The sequence below is a fragment of the Hylobates moloch genome, unplaced genomic scaffold (assembly GCF_009828535.3).
Source record: "Hylobates moloch isolate HMO894 unplaced genomic scaffold, HMol_V3 SCAFFOLD_14, whole genome shotgun sequence".
Lineage (NCBI taxonomy): Eukaryota > Metazoa > Chordata > Mammalia > Primates > Hylobatidae > Hylobates > Hylobates moloch.
This window is the reverse complement of record NW_026652289.1, coordinates 56,049,266-56,070,700: the sequence shown is the minus strand read 5'-3', so window position 1 is coordinate 56,070,700 and position 21,435 is coordinate 56,049,266. Positions and strand designations below refer to the sequence as shown.

The 21,435-nt window shown below is 37.7% G+C and overlaps 1 protein-coding gene and 1 pseudogene across 1 annotated transcript in view; one reads left to right on the top strand and one right to left on the bottom strand.

The window, feature by feature from the left end:
* ARIH1 (ariadne RBR E3 ubiquitin protein ligase 1) overlaps positions 1-21,435 on the top strand; it is a 112,016-nt gene that overhangs the window by 77,397 nt on the left and 13,184 nt on the right. The window contains exons 4-10 of the mRNA XM_032175957.2: positions 5,253-5,345; positions 5,835-5,890; positions 11,463-11,529; positions 13,697-13,803; positions 16,909-16,951; positions 17,457-17,528; positions 20,812-20,942. Of these exons, the coding sequence (XP_032031848.1) occupies positions 5,253-5,345; positions 5,835-5,890; positions 11,463-11,529; positions 13,697-13,803; positions 16,909-16,951; positions 17,457-17,528; positions 20,812-20,942 (569 nt within the window). The remainder of the gene's footprint in view (positions 1-5,252; positions 5,346-5,834; positions 5,891-11,462; positions 11,530-13,696; positions 13,804-16,908; positions 16,952-17,456; positions 17,529-20,811; positions 20,943-21,435) is intronic.
* On the bottom strand, positions 210-296 carry LOC116482829 (small nucleolar RNA U13; annotated as a pseudogene).

Here is a 21,435-nt window from a genome sequence, read left to right as displayed (position 1 = left end):
AGGGAAGTGAGATAGGAAGATATCTGCGACAATAATATGTTCCTCGAAAGCACAATGAATATGTATCTTTAGACCACAGATTTGTTTTTTGGTTTTTGGTGTTTTTATTTTTTGCTCTATCTTTAGACATCCATGTATGATTTATTTTTCTAACTTGTTTAATCTTGTTACCTGACTAGAAAAGTTATTTAAAAAGAATAAAAAGCTTTTATCTATGTGCTGAAGTTGTAACAAGGTTGAGAGAGATGCGTCTCACACATGAGTGTGAAAACCCAGTGATTACATTTATGCACTATCTTTTTATCTTAAAATGAGCTGTAGACTAGAAGTCAAAAAGGTTGAGACTGAAAGTGATCACTTAGTAACCATTGTGACCGTTGATCTCTGTTAAGGATTCCTACTTGAAAAAAGAATGAAGCACATATAAGCATGTGTATATGTTTTTAAGTTTTGAATAAAACATTTTAGAGTTGCTGATATATTTACCGTGTTTGTGTCTTTTACAGAATACCCCTTTAGCCTTAAAAATCAAAGACTCCATTAGTGATGTGGTAACAAGTTAGTGCCAAATCTCCTTCTCTGATGGGGAATAATGATAATAGACTCCCTTTAAGCTTGATATTTATTTTACATGTCATTCTTTCAGTAAACCTAATTGCTGGACTGATACACTTCATATATATATTTTTTTTAATGAGCTGAAGTCTCACTCTGTTTCCCAGGCTGGAGTGTAGTGGTGTGATCTCGGCTTACTGCAGTCTCCGCCTCCCGGGTTCAAGTGATTCTCCTGCCTCAGCTTCCCGAGTAGCTGGGATTATAGGCGTGCGCCACCATGCCCAGCTAACTTTTGTATTTTTAGTAGAGACAGGGTTTCACCATGTTGGCCAGGTTGGTCTCGAACTCCCGACCACAGGTGATCCGCCTGCCTCAGCCTCCCAAAGTGCTGGGATTACAGGCATGAGCCACCGTACCCAGCCCTCTCATACATTTCTTTTCACGTCTTTGTCTATGTATTTAAAAAATACAGTTGATGTGCTGTATATAGAATTTCTATCCTAACCAGATATTTGTATCTAATATCATAAGTAACATCAGAAATTTTATAAGTACATGTCACATAATGGCTAAATAGAAAATCTAAGGGAATTTTAAAATACCCTTTATAAGAGCCACAAAAAGAATAAAAGAGCTGGGAATAAACTTGATAAGAAATGTGAAAGATGGCTATGAAGAAAACTTCAAATACTAAAAGGATGACTTGAATATTTGAGATAGAAGAAATAGGAAAATATTGAAAAAGAAGATTAAATTGACAGGGGAGAGCTGAGTGAGGACTAGTCCTACTAGATACAAGAATAGGCAGAGCAGTGGAACAGGATAGAGTCAAATATGCATGAGGAGAATTTAATGTATTACAGAGGAGGCATTTCAGATAAGGTGGATTATTTGATACATGTTAGTGGAGCAGGATAGAGTCAAATATGCATGAGGAGAATTTAGTGTATTATAGAAGAGGCATTTCAAATAAGGTGGATTATTTGATACATGGTGTTGGAGCAACTTGGTAGCCGTATGGAATAGAAACTTAAGATTCCTACCTAGCTTCATAAATAAAAGTTAATGAATTCACAAGCGGTAAATTTAAACAGTGATAAGTTTCACTGTATATGAATAAAGAGCTTCTGTATGGCAACAAAATATGAACACTAAGAATTAAAGTGGGGGAAAAGATTTCCCCTACTTATAAATGGCCAATTTCCTACATAAGTAAAAAGCCTCCGTAAATAAGTGAAAAACCAACAGGCAAAGTTGGCAAAATATATGAAGAGAGTATACAGAAAAAGAAATACACAGTGTAAAACCTTTTTTGAAATATTATAACTTCATTTATAATAAAAAAATTCAAATCAAAACTAAAGAAGTTATTGTGTTTTTCACCTATTAGATTGGCAAAGATCAAGGAGTTAGATCATATACTACATTGTCATGGGCATGAGAAACCAAGTACTCTTGCACAGTATAAATGACGACAACCTCTTTGCAGGGGAGCCTGATGATAGCTATTAGATTGTAAATGTATATATTTATTATAATGTCACCTTTACAGATTTATCCTAAGATACATTCATAAGATCACAAAGATGTATATATAGTCAATGCAGTAGTGTAGTAGGAAAAAAAAAAAGGCAGTGTAAAGGTCCATTAATAGTAGACTGTAAATAAAATTGTGGTACCTTTCTATAAAGAGGCAAACCCACACCAGTGTGGTACCATATGAGAAATCCATTGGATTTTTTGTTGTTGTTTTTTTAAGACGGAGTCTTGCTCTGTCACCCAGGCTGGAGTGCAAAGGTGCGATCTTGGCTCACTGCAACCTCTGCCTCCCGGGTTGAAGGGATTCTCCTGCCTCAGTCTCCTGAGTAGCTGGGATTACAGGCATACACTACCACACCTGGCTAGTTTTTTGTATTTTTGGTAGACACAGGATTTCGCCATGTTGGCCTGGCTGGTCTCAAACTCCTGACCTCAAATGATCTGCCCGCTTTGGCCTCCCAATGTGCTGGATTACAGGCGTGAGCCACCGTGCCCAGCCCTATTGGATTTTTTTAAACAACAACAACAACAACAAAAAAAGGTGCAGAAGAGAATTTGTGGTACTGTTACAGTGTGTGTGTAAGTGTGTACGTTAGAACACCTCTGGAAGAATATGTAAAAAACTGGAAATAGCAGTTGCTTCTGGGTAGAGGAAACAACAGGGATGGGAATGAGGGAGGCCTTTTTTTTTTTTTTTTTTTTTTTTTTTTTGAGACAGAGTCTTGCTTTGTCACCCAAGCTGGAGTGCAGTGGTGCGATCTTGGCTTACTGCAACCTCCATCTCCTAGGTTCAAGCAATTCTCCCTCCTCAGCCTGCCAAGTAGCTGGGACTACAGGTGCCTGCCACCACACCTGGCTAATTTTTGTATTTATAGTAGAGACAGGATTTTGCCATTTTGGCCAGTTTGGTCTTGAACTCGTAAGTGATCCACCCACCTCTGCCTCCAGTAGTGCTGGGATTACAGGTGTGAGCCACTGCACCTGGCTTAGGGAGGCTTATTTTTCAACATAAACTCTGAACTTGTACTGTTAAAATAATTGTTTTTAATAAGTCCTATATAACTTATTCAATTAAAAATAATTTAGAGGTAAATTATGGCAAAATGTTCTTTAAAATAAGGTAACCATTATTTGAATCTTTTTAAAAGACATAATCCTCCAGATCATCTAATATTATTTAAAGTATTTACTTAATGTCCCATTACAGAATACTCCTTCATTTAACGATCCCTTAACTCTTAAGATTTTAGAACAAAATGTTAGTTACTATTATCCTTGGCTATTCTGAATAAATCTTTTCATAACAGGTTTATTGAGATATAATTTATATACTATCCAGTTCACCCATTTAAAGTGGTTTTAGTATATTCTACAGAGTTATGTGCCATCACCACAATTTTAAAAACATTTTATAACCCCCCCCAGGAGATAACTTTTTAAATTCACCCCCTAATTCCTCCCAAGTACCCCAGCCCCTAGGCAACTGCTCATCTGTTTTCTTTGTCAATGGATATACCTATTCTGGACATTTCATATGAAAGAAACAAACAAGGCTTTGGTACGGTGGCTCATGCCTGTAATCTCAGCACTTTGGGAGGCCGAGGTGGGTGGATCATGAGCTCAGGAGTTGGAGGCCAGCCTGGCAATATGGTGAAACCCTGTCTCTACTAAAAATACAAAAATTAGCTGGGCGTGGTGGCGCGTTTCTGTAGTCCCAGCTCTTTGGGAAGCTGAGGCAGAAGAATTGCTTGAACCTGGGAGGCAAAGGTTGCAGTGAGCCGAGGTGGTGCCATTGCACTCCAGCCTAGGTGACAAGAGTGAGACTCTGTCTCAAAAAAAAAGAATCAGTATGTGATCTTTTGTGACTGGCTTATTTTCACTCTTTTACAAGAAATTTCACTATGCAAGTGATAGAACAACCTTGAAAACAAGGTTCATCTATATTGTGGCATGTATCAGTACTTTATTTCCTTTTATGGCTGAATAATATTTATGGAAATATGGAAAAATATTTTTTTCTTCAGTTGATGGACATCTGGATTGTTTTCATTTTTTGGCTGTTATGAATAATGCTATAATGAACACTTGTGTACAAGTTTTTGTATGGTTGTATGTTTTCATTTCTTTGGAGTATATACCCAGGATTAGAATTGCTGGGTCCTATGGTAACTCTATGTTTAATATTTTGAGGAACTGCCTGATTTGTTTCCAAAGTTGCTGTACCATTTTACATGTCCATCAACAGTGTACGAAGGCTCCAATTTTTCTACATCCTCACCAACACTTGTTATTAATATTGTCTTTTTTTTTCCCAAATAGAGTCTCACTTTGTTGCCTAGTGTGGAGTGCAGTGGCATGATGACAGCTCACTGTAGCCTTGACCTCTCAGGTTCAAGTGATCTTCCCACCTCAGCCCCCCTGAGTAGCTGGGATTACAGGCATGTGCTACCACACCTGGCTAATTTCTTAATTTTTTGTGGAGACAGAGTCTCACTATGTTGCCCAGGCTGGTCTTGAACTCCTTGCCTCAAGTAATCCTCGCCTCTCAGCCACCCAAAGTGCTGGGATTACAGATATGAGCCAATGTGCCCTGCTTATTATAGCTGTTCTAGTGAATGTGAAGTGGTATCTTATTGTGGTGTTGCTTTGTTTTGTTTTGAGACAGGGTCTCACTCCTTTGCCCAGGCTGGAGTGCAGTGGTGTGATCTCAGCTCACTACAACCTCTGCCTCCCAGGCTCAGGCAGTCCTTCCACCTCAGCCTCCCAAGTAGCTGGGACTACAGGCGTGTGTCACATGGCTGACTCATTTTGTATTTTTTGTAGAGACAGGGTTTTGCCATGTTGCCCAGCCTTCATGGTGGTTTTGATTTGCATTTCCATGATGCTGAATGCTACTGAGCATTCTTTCATATGCTCATTTGTCTTTTTATATTTAATACAGACATTGTTGCCTGCCTTTCCTAAGACGTGTGTGTGTTCAGTGTATATGCATGTCTAGATTTCACCATGAAAAGTTCATTTTAGGAGCCCATCTGTTGTCAAATTGGACATTTTAGCCACCGTAAGAACTGTGACCTTATCGAGCCCTATTGAGTCACTGTTTATAGTGATTTTTCTGATAATGTCTTTGTTAAGTTCATATTTTATTTTTCTTACAGTATTTCACTGGCCTTGAATGTGGACATAAGTTTTGTATGCAATGCTGGAGTGAATATTTAACTACCAAAATAATGGAAGAAGGCATGGGTCAGGTAAAGATATCAAGTTGTTTTTCAGTTTTTGTTGAATTTCCTATAGTGTTAAGACCCTTGCACAAATTTGCACAAATAAAAACAGGTGAAGCTTTGTGTGTCATGATTCTAGATTCAAACAACTAAAGATAATAGGCTTTTTCCTAAAGTAATGTGGCGTTCCAGTTAAAGAGCCACTCCAGGTAACGTTTTCTCAGCCGGCATCAATATTGGTATATGTTAACTTAAACTTGTTGCACGATTTTGTCATATTATCTTGCTTTTTGCCTGTAAAGTTGTGTGTTTAAAAACCAATTAGTCAGGTTAGCAAGTCTAGTTACTTTATGGTGATAAACATATGCTCACAAACATTTCCTTTAAGGAGAAAGGGAAGGATTGAGATCCTGTAAACATTAAGGTATTCCCAGAACCTAGCAAAGTGCCTGGCGATGGTAAGCATTCATTAAATATTTGTTGAATGAAGACAGTTTAAATTTCAATCTTTTTCAGACTATTTCGTGTCCTGCTCATGGTTGTGATATCTTAGTGGATGACAACACAGTTATGTAAGTATTTTTGATAGATTCTGCATGTGAATATTGGTTAGTTGGTTAAGCCAAATTAATTTTTACTTAGTACTTCAAAGGAATTGAAACTTCTTAAAGTCTGAAGAAACTTTTTAATCTGCGTTCCTTAGTAGTAGTACAAAAGCCCATTTGTAACTTGGTTAAATGCCTGATCACTATTCTTACAAACTTAGAAATGCATGGTAGCTAGATTTTGATAAACCTTGGGATTGGAGATTAGAATTTGTGTATGTGTTAGTTGAGGTGTTCTTGGAAGCAGATCCCAAGATAGAATAAAAGGTGAAACTGACTTACTGTGGAATAGCATCTGTGCAAGGTAAACAGCAGGAGCAGATAGACATCGATGTAGGCCTGACATCTGTTAAAAGACAAGAAAGAAGGAAGATTCAATAGGAAGAGACTTCGTATGATACAGCTGTGAGAGTCTTTGGCAGCCCTGATGGGGGAACTTCAGTGCATAGATTGCCCATAGAGGAAAACCTCAATAAGTAGAAAGAGCTAGGCCCAGTACACCTGATATGCTCAGTCATTGGTTGGGACTACCCAGGGAGTCGTGGTCTTTGCTGAAACACTGCTGCTGATTTCAGATACACTGCAGATGGAGGCTTTCAGCTAACAGCTCTTCTTGTGAAAGGTTCTTTCTTTTTTTTCTTTTAACTTTTAGGTTCAGGTGTACATGTGCAGGTTTGTTACATGGGTGAATTCCTTGTCCGTGAGGTTTGGTGTACAAATGATCCCATCACCCAGGTAGTGAGAACAATACCTGAGTTTTTCAACTCTTGCCGTCCCACCCTACCCACTCTAATAGTCCCCACTGTCTTTTATTCTCATCTTCATGTGTACTCACTATTTAGCTCTCACTTATAAATGAGAACATGTGGTATTGAGTATTTCTGTGTTAATTCATTTGGGATGATGACCTCTAGCTGCATTTGTATTGCTGCAAAGGACATGATTGTGCTCACTTTTTTTGTGACTGCATAGTGTTTCATGGTGTCCATGTGCCACATTTTGTTTATCCGGTCCACTGTTGATGGGCATCTAGGTTGATTTCATGTGTTTGCCATTGTGAATAATGCCACAGTGAACATACTAGTGAATGTGTCTTTTTGGTAGAATGATTTATTTTCCCTGTGATCTCACCAACATCTGTTATTTTTTTTACTTTTTAAAATTATTTTTTGTTTAATTTTTTTTTACTTTTTAATAATATTCCTTATGACTGGTGTGAGATGATATGGTACATCATTATGGTTTTGATTTGCATTTCTCTAGTGATTAGTGTTGAGCATTTTTTTGTACCTGTTGGCTGCGTGTATGTCTTCTTGAGAAGTGTCTTTTCATGTACTTTGCCCTTTTTTTTTTTTTTAAATGAAAGCAAGTTTATTAGAGAAGTAAAGAAACAAAAGAATGGCTACTTCATTGACAAAGCAGCCTGCTCATTTTTAAATGAGGTTGTTTTTTGCTTCTTTGATTAAGTTCCTTATAGATTCTGGATGTGAGGCTTTTGTTGGGTGTATAATTTGTAAATATTTTCTCCCATTCTGTAGGTTGTCTGTTTACTCTGTTAATAGTTTCTTTAGCTGTACAGAAGCTCGTTGGTTTAGTTAAGTCCCACTTGTCAATTTTTGCTTTTGTTGCAGTTGGGTTTGGGAACTTAGTCATAAATTCTTTGCCAAGGCTGATGTCTAGAATGGTATTTCCTGGATTTTCTTCTAAAATTTTTATAGATTGAGCTCTTACATTAAAGTATTTAATCCTTCAGTTAATTTTTGTATATGGTGAAAGATATAGGGGTCAAGTTTCATTCTTCTGCATGTGGCTAGCTAGTTATCCCAACAACCATTTATGTGTGTGTGGCTGTTATCGATAGGATTGCATTATTAATTTGGCTCTCACCTTGAATGTTATTGGTATATATTAAATGCTACTGAATTTTGTACATTGATTTTGTATCCTGAAACTTTACTGACTTTGTCAGTTCTAGGAGCCTTTTGGCAGAGTCTTTAGGGTTATTTCTAGGTATAGAATCATCATCAGTGAAGATTGGTAATTTGACTTCTTTTCTTATTTAGATACATTTTATTTCTTTCTCTTGCCTAATTGCTCTGGCTAGGACTTCCAGTACTATGTTGAATAGGAGTGGTGAGTATGGGCATCCTTTTCCTAAGTGGAATGCTTCCAGCCTTTGCTTGTTCAGTATGATGTTGGCTGTGGGTTTGTCATATCATAGATGGCTCTTATTATTTTGAGGTATGTTTCTTCAAAGCCTAGTTTGTTGATGGTTTTTATCATGAAGAGATGTTGGACTTTATTGAAAGCTTTTTCTGTGTCATTTGAGATGATCTGTGGTTTTTAATTCTGTTTATGTGGTGAGTTACATGTATTGGTTTGCCCAGGCTGGAGTACAGTGGTGCCATATTGGCTCACTGCAACCTCTGCCTCCTGGGTTCAAGCAATTCTCCTGCCTCAGCCTCCTGAGTAGCTGTGATTACAGGTGTACACCACCATGTCCGGCTAAGTTTTGTATTTTTAGTAGAGACAGAGTTTCGTTATGTTGGCCAGACTGGTCTCAAACTCCTGACCTCAGGTGATCCGCCTGCCTTGGCCTTCCAAAGTGCTAGGATTACAGGCGTGAGCCACTGCGCCCGGCCAATAACTATTTTCAATTTGTGATGGTAACAAATCTTTGTCAAGAGAATTGTCTTATTAATGACCAGAGTGACACTTGCTGCCACCTTCTTGAGAATGCCTGTTCTCGAAGATGGATGCTCACTTTCTTTTACTTCCTTATCAATATCAGATAAACTAAGGGTGGAACCTTGTCCAAATAACTATTGGCTGATGTTTGCTCTTACCAGTCCTGGTGGTCCATGCCAGGTTTAGATAGCTTTTTAGGCTAAGGCCAGCTATCAGAAATCATTAGGGTTTGTCATACCAGTAAAGCATTATGGGTAGTACATGCGTAAATAAGATATGTTTGTTTGGCAATCAAGGCATCTGACTTTTGGCCTGATAGATTCCTTATTATTATTTATTGATATAAAATCTGTAATATAAAACTCATTTTAATTACAGTTATCCTTAGTATACTGGGGATTGGTTCTAGGACCCACACCCTCCACCCTGAATATACCAAAATCTGCGCATGCTCATGTCAGCCCAGCAGAACTCATGTATACAAAAATTCGACCGTCCATATATGCAGGTTTCACATCCCACAAATAACTATTTTCGATCCACATTTGGTTGAAAAATATTCATAAATAAGTGGACCCATGCAGTTCAAACCTGTGTTGTTTAAGAAGCAATGGGTTTTTGTTGTTGTTGTTGTTTTTCTTGAGATGGAATCTCTCTCTGTTGCCCAGACTGGAGTGCAGTAGTGGCATGATCTCAGCTCACTGCAACCTCTACCTCTTAGGTTCAAGTGATTCTCCTGCCTCAGCCTCCTGAGTAGCTGGGATTACAGGTGCCCACCACCATGCTCAGCTAATTTTTTTGTATTTTTAGTAGAGACGAGGTTTCACCATGTTGGCCAGGCTGGTTTTGAACTCCTGACCCCAAGTGATCGCCCACCTCTGCCTCCCAAAGTGCTAAGATTACAGGCGTGAGCAACCGTGCCCGGCCAGCAACTGTATTTTTAAGTATATTATCCAGTGGCTTTTAGTATATACATAATATTATTCTACAAACATCACCTAATTGCAGACTATTTTAATCACCTTATATCCGTTAAGCAGTCATTCGCTATTCCTTTCTCCCCCTAGACCCTAGCAACCACTCATCTGCTTTCTGTCTTTGTGGATTAGCCTATTCTGGACATTTCATATAAAGGGAATCATATAATATGTTGCCTTTTGTGATTGGCTTCTTTAATGTTTTCAAGATTCATCCATGTTGTATCATCAGTCATCACTTTATTCCTTTTCATTGTTGAATAATGGTTCCATTATATGGACATTTCCATTTTTTTACGGAAATGTCTTATGTGAACATATGAACATTTGTGTACAAGTTTTTCATTGGATATCTGTTTTTAATTCTCTTAAGTATATATACCTCAAAGGAGAATTGCTGGGTCATGTGGTAATGCTATGTTTAACTTTTTGAGGAACCATCAAATACACGAATTATTTTTAGAACACAGGTTCCACTTCTGTGAAATACGGAGATTTACTCATTAAAAAAATATTCATTGAACACTTTCTACAGGCCAGGCACTGTACTGGACACCTGGGGATCCTTTCGTGGGGTTGGGAGGAGAAAGACAGATATTAAACAAATGATTATACAGATAACTGTCTAATTAAAATTATGATAATTTCTGTAAAGGAGATGTTTAAGGTGCCATGAGAACTGAGAGGGTATCTATATCCAAACGAGTGTGGAAACTCCGGAAAGGCTTCCTTGAGTAATACTTTATTGTAACTGAGTGAAAATAGCGTCTAATATTTATTGAGTGCTTACTATCTGCCAGGCACTGTTCTAGTCTCACAACCATATTTCTGATATCTATTTTACAGATTAGTAACTGAGAAATGGAGAGTTCAAAGAATTTACCATCAATTCATAGCTAGTGAGTTGTGAGGCCGGCATTCAAACCTAGGCTGTCCCACCTTAGAGCTCCATTACAATATTCTTGTCTTTCCAAGGGAGGCAGCCTTATGCAAAGCCTCTTGAGGAAGGGTGGTACTTACTGTTTTGAAGAAATACAAGAATACGAATGTGATAGGAGTGCACTGAAAGTGGCACAGGACAGGGTGGGATCTTGTGGAAGGAGAAAGGCCTATGAAGCTCAAGAGTGAAATGAGGCCAGGTTGTCTGGTTCATTTAAAAGATTTTAATAGAGTTGAACTACATGCATGTTCTTCCTGTCTTTCTCAGTGGGAATTCTTTTTCTTGTAATACACTCAGAGGAGTATTTACCATAGAACTAATGAAACTTAAACTTCAGGGTTCCTCACTACGTGGGATCCTGTGAATTCTGGAAATTCTTGTGAATTATAGAGTGTTCAGAAGAGGCCAGGATGCAATCAGTGAGCATTTCTGGTTAATTTCCAAGAGCCCTCAGAAGAAGAAGGCTCTTAAAATTATATCAGCCTTAGGTATCACAAAACCTGGATCCATTTCTTAACATTTCTGTCAACAATATGTCTCATTTCACATACTGATTTGGGTGGGGTGTCTGAAGGAAGGTGGCTGAGAATTGCTGTCTTAAGGCATGATATCAGAGTCAAAAGACCCTGAAATGTGCCTATACTTGGCACTAGTTGGTAAGTCATTAGGCTGTAATAAAAACTGGGTAAAAGTAGACTATTTAAAAAATAAGCACCATGGAAAAAAAGTCTATGAAAATAAAACTATACAAACTTTGAAATTATTGTTGTGATCAGTACAGTTATATTTGTTGATAGCCTATGTGCATTTCAGTATTTACAGCTTAGGGCATAAACATGTGGCCATAGCATAAACAGCTTTTGAAACTGTTTTATAAATGTGGAAAATACTCTTGACTAGAAACTTTCTAATCTATTTTTATTCTTGGTTTCAGGCGCCTGATCACAGATTCAAAAGTTAAATTAAAGTATCAGCATTTAATAACAAATAGCTTTGTAGAGGTAAGTGATTTGTTTTCCTTCTTGTAAGAAGGAATTGTTTATTAATAGAAATACTATTTTAAAGATTATAATTTATTGACAGTAAAAAAACATCTTTATCATATTTATGAGCATGCCAAAATGCCTTTATTCTCAAAAGAGTATGACAGGCCAGGTGTGGTGGCTCACGCCTGTAATCCCAGCACTAAGGGAGGCCGAGGCGGGTGGATCACCTGAGATCAGGAGTTCAAGACCAGCCTGGCCAACATGGCGAAACCCTGTCTCTTCTAAAAATACAAAAATTAGCTGGGCACAGTGACACAAGCCTGTAATCCGAGCTACTAGGGAGGCTGAGGCAGGAGAATCGCTTGAACCCTGGAGACTGAGGTTGCAGTGAGCCGAGATGGCACCACTGCACTCCAGCCTGGGTGCAGAGCGAGACTCCTCTTAATAAAAAATAAAAGAGTATGAGAAACCAGTAAGTACATCTCTCCATAGATCTTGACCTTGGATAATAAAATTATTTTTACTGTATTCTTTCTTTATTTTTCTTTATCCCTAGCAGAGAATCGTAGTAGATTACTAATCGTGTCATGTTTAATCATGTTTGAGATTCTAACCCTGCTATTTCTCTGCTCGTTTTAGGTTTCATTACCAGTAAATCTTGTTAATAAAGAATGCTATACTTTATTGGACCATGCCTTTGCCCATTTGTTCTATGACTCCTTTTGTGCTACAGTGGCAGAGTTGAGTAGTTGCTACAGAGACTGTTCTGGCCTGCAAAACCAAAATTCTTTACCCTCTTGGCTCTTTACAGAGGAGTTTGTCAGCCCCTGTATGACAACATCAGTGTAACTTGGTCTTTTAATTCTAGAAAGTAATTATTTCTGTTAGAGATTAAACCTGGAAACAGCCTATTTTAGAAATAGTGTATTATTGGCCGGGCGCGGTGGCTCACGCTTGTAATCCCAACACTTTGGGAGGCCGAGGCGGGCGGATCACGAGGTCAGGAGATCGAGACCACGGTGAAACCCCGTCTCTACTAAAAATACAAAAAATTAGCCGGGCGTGGTGGCGGGCACCTGTAGTCCCAGCTATTCGGAGAGGCTGAGGCAGGAGAATGGCGTGAACTTAGGAGGCGGAGCTTGCAGTGAGCCGAGATTGCGCCACTGCACTCCAGCCTGGGCGACAGAGCGAGACTCCGTCTCAAAAAAAAAAAAAAAAAAAAAAGAAATAGTGTATTATTTGAAATGGTCAATGGACTTCTGAATTCTGGTACAGAGTGTTTTGTTTCATAATAAAAATACTATAAAAGTTATATTTCCTTTTGAGGAACTAAAATGCACTCTTTGCCTGTGGTTTAGGAACTGGGTTTTTTGTTTTGTTTTGTTTTTGTTTTTTTCTTCTTACAAGAGGTTTTTATGGGAGAAGTTGTATGTATATCCTTTAGCCTATCTTGAACTATTCTGTAGCATCTAAGCACCTTCCTTGATAAAGAATATATCTGATTTTCTTGTGTCTTTTGAAAATTATCCTGAAATAGAACCGTAAATAAATTAGTGCTTTTTAATGATCACATACATGATATTTAATTAAAGTTATTCAGTGGGATTTTGAAGATAAAACAAGAGGTAATTCATGTGTTTTATAAAACCAGGTCTTCAGGGATCAGTCATCTTTAAAAAAAAAAAAAAAAGTACCTCTGAAAATGTTGCCATAGAAGACCACAGCAAGTTTTCATAAGCTTGTGTCATTATCCCCTATTTGCCCCTTGTACCAGAGAAGCAATATAAATAATTGCTTGATGTACTAGGAAATCTTGCATCATGACCTAATTTAATTTGCTGTCTTTTTTTGAGGCAGGGCCTCATTCTGACACCCAGGCTGGAGTGCAGCAGATGATCACAGCTCTCTGCAGCCTCTACTTCCTGGGCTCAAGTGATCCTCTTGCCTCAGCCTCCTGTGTAGTCGGGACTACAGGCACATACCACCATGCCTGGCTAAATTCTTTTTTTTTTTTTTTTTTTTTTTAAGGTAGAGACAAGGTCTTGCTATGTTGCCCGGGCTGGTCTTGAGTGCTTGACCTCAAACAGTCCTCCCGCCTTGGCCTCCCTAAGTTCTGGGATTATAGGTGTGAGCCACTGTGCCCAGCCAGCTGTCATTTTTTATTTTCTAACTTGTGTTTCAGTGCAATCGACTGTTAAAGTGGTGTCCTGCCCCAGATTGCCACCATGTTGTTAAAGTCCAATATCCTGATGCTAAACCTGTTCGCTGCAAATGTGGGCGCCAATTTTGGTAAGCAAGTGATTTCCTAAATTGAAATAGTGCACAAAGCATTTCTATTTCTCCTGTTTATTCTTGGTAGTAAAATAGCAGAAAAAAAAGTGTTTACCTTAGGCAGGGAGATGTTTGATACTGGTTTAAAATAGTATATATCTCTTTGAGAATTGAATGAAAAGGTCACATCTTAAAAAAATGTTTCCTCTTTCCTTGATGTCCTTTTTTGAATTTTTTTTTATGGAGAAAATATACAACTCTAGTCATGTCTTCCTGTATGCTCCACTGTAACTTAATGGGAGCAAACTTGTAGATCTGGGACTATACGTTTTTCTTTACTCTGCCAAATTTTAACCTTACTTATGCAAAGGAAATGTGGAGGTAAATTCGGCTGATGGTCTCCTTTTTAAGAGTTTTCCTGTGGCTCCTCTCGCCCAGCTTTCTTGGTAACTTGGGCTTTTGGAGTTCTATAGTATACTCTTCAGCCTCTGAATTCTAGATTTGAACTGCCAGGAAGGTTCCAGTGCCACATATTAGGGGGTGTCTTAATCAGTTCAGGCTCCTTTATAGGTGTTCTCGTTTTTTCCAAAGTGGATGGGCTGAAAATTTTTCAAATTTTTGACTTCTTATTTCCTTTTGATGAACAGTTTATCTCTAGGTCATTCATCTCTTCTTGCATTTTCTATAAACATTCAAGAGAAGCTAAGCTGCATCTTCAACACATTGCTTAGTAATTTCCTCAACCAGATATTCAGTTTCATTTCTCTACCTTCCACGAAACAATTCAGCCAACTTTGCCACTTTATAGCAAGGATGGCTTTTCCTCTAGTTTCTAACAGCATATTCCTCATTTTCATCGGAGACCTCATCATAATGGCCTTTACTGTCGATATTTCTAACAACATTCTGTTCATGGCCATATATTTAGGTTTTCTCTACGATAGAGGCATTCCCCGCACTTCTGTCTTTCTGAATCCTGACCAGAATTACCCTTAACAATTCAGTTCATTCACGGTGATCTAGGCCTTTTATAGCTTGCACTTCCAAGCTCTTCCAGCCTCTACTTACTACCTAGTTTCAAATCGGCTTTCACATTTTTGGCTTTGTTAGAACAGCACCCTCACTTCTTGGTACCATTTTCTGTCTTAATGTTCAGGCTGTTATAACAAAAGACCATAAACTGGGCGGCTTCTAAACAACGTAAATTTATTTCTTACAGTTCTTAAGGGTGGGAAGTCCAAGATCAAGGTGCCAAAAGATTTGTTGTCTGGCGAGGGCCCGCTTTTCTGGTTCATAGATGGTGCCTACTTGCTGCGTCCCATATGGTGGAAAGGACAAGGCAGCTCTCTGGGCCCTTTTTTTTTTTTTTTTTTTTTAAAGGATGCCAATTCCATTCACCTCCTAAAGGCTCCACATCCTAATACTGTCACATTGGTTATTAAGTTTTAGCATACACATTTTAGGGGGATACAAACATTTATATCCTGCTAGAAGTTAAGATGATTTTCTGTTCCTATGAGGGTCTTGAGGAGTAAGAAGCCAATCAAGTCAAGGGGCTCTAGACCCAGCAGATAGATTTTTTGTTTTGTTTTGTTTTGAGAGAGGGTCTCACTCCATCACCCAGGCTGGAGTGCAGTGGCACGATCTCACACTGTAACCTTTGCTTCCCAGGTTCAAGTGATTCTTGTGCCTCTTGAGTAGCTGGGATTACAGGCATGTGCCACCACGCCTGGCTAATTTTTATTTATTTATTTATTTATTTATTTATTTTTAATAGAGACAGCATTTCACCTTGTTGGCCAGGCTGGTCTTGAACTCCTGGCCTCAAGTAATCCACCTGCCTCGGCCCTCCCTAAGTGCTGGGATTACAGGTGAGAAGCACCATGGCCAGCCAGATATTTTTTGTGTGTGTGGCAGGGTGGGGGGGGGGGGGGGTTTGGAGGGGGAAATACTTTATTGGTATTCCATGCCTTTCTTTTTTTCCTCCAAACATCTATAGAATTACACGTAACACATCATTAATAATAAATATTTCCAAAAAGAGCAGGTAAGCTCACAGAGATTAAATATGTGTAAAATACGTACTGTTTTGATAAAGATTAAATATGCATTGTTATTTTAGAGAAAAGTGGATAATACCTACTTTCCAATGTATTTTTAGTGTGACACATTTCAAACATAAAAGTATAGAGAATACAGCAGTGAATACCTATATAGCTACAATCCAGCTAAATCAAAATTAGTATTTTGTTTTTCTTCATTAAGAGATAAAACATGACATACATTTGAAGCTCCTTGGTTCCCTGCTCCTTCCCATTCCCCATCTTTCTTTTCAGAAATAACCATTTATCTTAACCTGATTTAAATCAATAGTAGTTTGTTTCTGTCTTTAGCAAAGGACTTTTTGCCATTTGTAAATTACTTAGCTAATTAATCTGTCATTTTATTATTTTTTCTTAAGCATTTGTGTTTGTTAATTATACTTCTTTTACAAATGTGTATGTCATGAGCTTAGAAAACAAAAGTGAATTACCGATTAATATGTGTTTAGTAAGTATTTAGTCTGTTTTATACCTTGCCCAGTACCATTTCCCTCTACAGGGCTGAGGTTCATTTGTTTAAATAATGCAAAGATGTGACCTATTTGCTTCCCATATATTGTTTACTGTGTATTAGTACTAAATTATATAAGTAACCTACAAAGTCAGCCTTTTATTCTTCATTTAGGGTGTTAAGTAAAAGATTAAAAATGCACTGATGAAGCATGAGTTGAAACTTCTCAATATAGTCTGAGGCACCTTAGCAACAATTATTATGGAATTGTCATCAAAGCGTGTCTTCATGCTTATAGTCATTTGTCATTTCACACATACTGAGTACCCACTATGTGCTAGTTCTTCTACTAAATTCTAGGTAATTAACTGTAAAGCAGTTCACTCCTTGTATTTGCCAGTCACTAGAAACTAGTGACAATACTGTGTAAAGCAGTTCTCTCCTTGTATTTGCCAGTCACTAGAAACTAGTGACAATACTGTGGAACTATAAGGCATGAAATGATTGGCTTATTTACTTACTTAGAGTAGGTAGGCCTTAATTCTATTAACTCTTTGTGTCACTTAACAGCTTTAACTGTGGAGAAAATTGGCATGATCCTGTTAAATGTAAGGTGAGTTTGTCTGACATTTCAATTTTTAAATACTGTAATGGCACACTTCTAAGACTTAGTGACTAAAAATCATAGCTGATGATTTTGTTATCTATCTGTTGGTAGATTTTTTTAAATCCTTTTAATTTTGGATGATCATTACATGTATTCAGAGGTAATTCCTTAGGATAAGTCAAGTCAGCTCCTGATTATTATTAGGATAACCATGGCTAAGGCACCTCTTTGTCAGGCTTTGTAATTAGGGGAATACACACCTTGTAGTTGGGCTTCTCTTCAAGCTCTAGGTTCCCCACTTAGCTTCTGCCAGGGAAAATCCTGCTTTGGTTGATTTTATATATACTGGACATTGTAGCTATGGGATTTCCCTGGCTTAAGAGGATGTGAGCCTAGTGATAATCTTATTCATTGGCTTTTACATTTAAGCTTGACTATAGTTAAGTGCTAAAGTAATTTGCTATTTTTAAAAGTCTTTTGTTGTATCCTAACAGTTGTTATTTTCAAACAGTGGTTAAAGAAATGGATTAAAAAGTGTGATGATGACAGTGAAACCTCTAATTGGATTGCAGCCAACACAAAGGTTGGTGTTTTCCTTCAGTAACTCTTGGTAATAAAAATGATAAGGATTGGTGCTTTGGCATTAGCAAAAGCAATAAGGTGACCTACTTACAGACTTCGTTTCATCTTTTTCTCCATTCTTTTTTTTTCCCAGAATGTTTGCCTGTTATTTCCTTTTTCTCTTTGAATTTATTTTAGAGTATTGAGTACTGTACTACAGTATCCACAGTTCTCTGCCTTAGGTTTCTTCTACTGGAAAAAAAATCAGTGTTCTATAGAGGAAAAAGCTGATAATTTTTCAAGTGTGGGATTTGTGCTTGGATGCCGTTTAGTATACAAATGTATTGGAGTTTACTCCGCCTAGCTTGGTTCTATTAGGCTAATTTGCATTTTTGTTTCTAATTTTTTGTTTTGAAGTACATTGCTCTTGATGCTAGTTTCAAAATTCAATCTCTTTATGACCACAAACCACTTTCTTAACCCCAGACAAATATCTTACAAGCGTTTAAATCTTGAGTACCCTTCTCCTCGATCGCTAATATAATGAGCAAGCATTTGAATGCCAACTGTGTACCCAGCTAGTATTTTAATACAAAGTTGTATTATCCATCCTTTATGTAATTCAATCCTATCCTATCCACATAGTGAGTGACTTGGGTAATGAATGGTAGGATGGTTCATGGCCTGTTCATTTTTAGTATTATTTTGTACATGTAAAGATGATGCTTTAAAGAATGCTGAGTTGTTTGACCCATAGTATATAAAGCTATCTTTGAACTGTCCCCTCACTCATCACAGGACAATGAGAGTAAGAAGTGCGTAAACAATGAAGGCCGACACAGGTTTTCTGTGTGTGTTTAAGTGTACATCTTACGTACTTATATATATATATAACATGAATATACATTTCTGTCTCCCGGAAAGTAGTGAAACAGTGAATCTTGCCACATAAAACAAATGCCCAAGTCTTTAAGGAATATATGGTAGAAATTAATATTTTTTGTTCTCTCCAAAACCATCACGATAAGCATAACTCACGTCAATCAAAGAAAACTTTACTATAAATATACTGTAATGTCAGAAAGTAGTTGTTTTGTTATTAAAAAAAAAATTCTTAGCCAAGCATTCTTCTTTTGAAAATTGAAGATTTTCCCACAAGAAATGTTCCTTAAGTCCCAGAATTCTTTAATATGCTCTGAAAAACTAATATTTAGAATAAGGCGATTATATTTTCACTAAATTGTTTAATTAAATGGTAGCCTTTTTTCTTTTTTTTTTTTTGAGATGGAGTCTTGCTCTGTCGCCCAGGCTGGAGTGCAGTGGCACGATCTTGGCTCACTGCAAGCTCCGCCTCCCGGGCTCACGCCATTCTCCTGTCTCAGCCTCCGGAGTAGCTGGGACTACAGGCGCCTGCCACCGCGCGGGGCTAATTTTTTGTATTTTTAGTAGAGACAGGGTTTCACCGTGATTTCGATCTCCTGACCTCGTGATCCACCCGCCTCGGCCTCCCAAAGTGCTAGGATTACAGGCGTGAGCCACCACGCCCGGCCCAGCCTTTTTTCTACATCTAGAGGAATTCCTACTTGTAAGCCCCAAAGATGTTTAAAATAGGGAGTACAGGCTTGAATATGTTTGGCTTAGTTTAGATTGTAGATTACCAAAGAAGAATGGCAATTTGTAAAGCAAATTTAGCTGCTCAGTATTTTTGAGAGAAAACTGAAGAGTTTTTCTCTTGAGGTTTTAGAAGCTTTTAAGATTATTAGCTCCCTAAACAGATAGGCATATTGTCAGTAACATTTTGGAGGTTTAGTACTATTAGGTTAATTATAACCAAGAAATGTAGAATGTAGAATGAAGCATATTTTATGCCTGAAATTTGCTTGTTTGGAAAAATGTAAAATTTCTTATGTGGGTGAATTCAAAAATTTGATTTGAAATATATAATTTAAAAATTGCTATATTGGCCTATTTTAAATTGCTATCATTGATGGGCAGCATAGTCAGTTTCACAAAGAAGGCCAGATTGTGCAAATACTAATATAGTGGGTGATCCCTCCTTGGGGGAGTTACAAACCTCAATCACAAATGCAAAAACAAAAAATCCATAGGCCTACAGAGCAGTAATTTTGGCTTACTAGCAACCAAGAATATGAAATGAGGCCAGGTGCAGTGGCTCACACCTGTAATCCTAACACTTGGGAGGCCGAGGTAGGCAGATTGCTTGAGCTTGAGAGATTGAGACCAACTTGGGCAACATGGTGAAACCCCACCTCAACAAAAAATTAAAAAATTAGCCGAGCATGGTGGCATGCACCTGTAGTCCCACTACTTGGGAGACTGAGGCGGGAGGATGACTTGAGCCCTTAAGGTCAAAGCTGCAGTGAGCTGTGATTGCACTGCTGCACTCCAGCCTAGCCAACAGTGAGACCCTGTCTCAAAAAGAAAAAGAAAATGATTTGGACTTGGAAAAAAATAATCTAACATGATCTCTATAGCATACTTGTTGAGGAGTACAATGAAAAGAATTTAAAACATGGGTATTTGGTAGGAGAAAGTTGGAAAATCCAGTAGCCACAAAATGAATTTAACAGTCAAGGTCTGATTTCCTAGTTACCTGACATTGAAGTCAGATTGCCTGGATTTGGATCCTGACTTGACTTATGTGACCTTGGACTAGCTTCTTTATAATTTTTCTCTCCCTTAGTTTATTCATCTGACAAATGGTAATGGGAATAGCACCACTGTAAGAATTATGAGTTGATGCATATAAAACACTGAGAACAGTACATGGGATATGGGAAGTACTCAATTATTTCTAGATGACACTAGAGAGTATAGTATATTTATATGAATAGAATGCTTTTATCTCCTATAGTACTATTATTACTATATATATGACTAAAAGTACTTAAAATGGTTTGTCTCTCAACCCTACTTAAAAAGAAATCCTAGGAAGGCTGAAGTGGGAAGATCACTTGACTCCAGAAGTTTAAGGCTTTAGTGACCTATGATTGGGCCTCTGAATAGCCACTGCACTACAGCCTGGGCAATGTAGTGAGACTGTTTCTAAGTTTAAAAAAACAAGTCCTTAAATTGTTGTATGTCTTAAAAGCCAGTGGTAATAATGGTAACAGCTCATTTTAAATAGTACTTAAGTGTTCAACACTGTTCTAAGTGCTTTATACGTATTAACCACAATAAATAATATGTTTAAAAGCAAACCAAATCTAGAACTGGCTTTTCCTTAATGTTAGTAATGCAACCTAGTGTAGCATTGACACCAACTTTATAGTTTCTCTTCATAGGAATGTCCCAAATGCCATGTCACAATTGAGAAGGATGGTGGTTGTAATCACATGGTCTGTCGTAACCAGAATTGTAAAGCAGAGTTTTGCTGGGTGTGTCTTGGCCCATGGGAACCACATGGATCTGCCTGGTAGGTTGGGGAAATTAAGAGAAGAATGTGTTTACATAAGTATGTGCCATGTATTATGAATAACATTTCTACCTCATAGATATCACCATCTAACTTGCAAGCTAAATAAACACGTAGTATGTGATTAATGTTATAAGTATATGCAAGACATAGAGGGGTTAGTTAGATATATTTCATAAAGGAGGTAACAATTGAGATGAACTTTAAGGGGACCAAGAGTTCATTAGTTATAAAAGCAGTAGGAAAAACATTTAGGGCAAAAGTTGCAACATGAGCAAAGGTAGAATGTTGTGAAAATACATGACTTTTTCAGAGAATTAACTGTATTATCAAATGTGCCTCTCTAGGCCAAAATTGAAAACTCAGATGCTGTTGGCAAAACCCAACCTGCAGGTGGTTTTACCCTGCATATCATTAGACATTGTGGAATGCTTTAAAGCCTTGCTAAAAGGCTTTGTCATATTTTTCTTTAAATATGCATATATATATATGT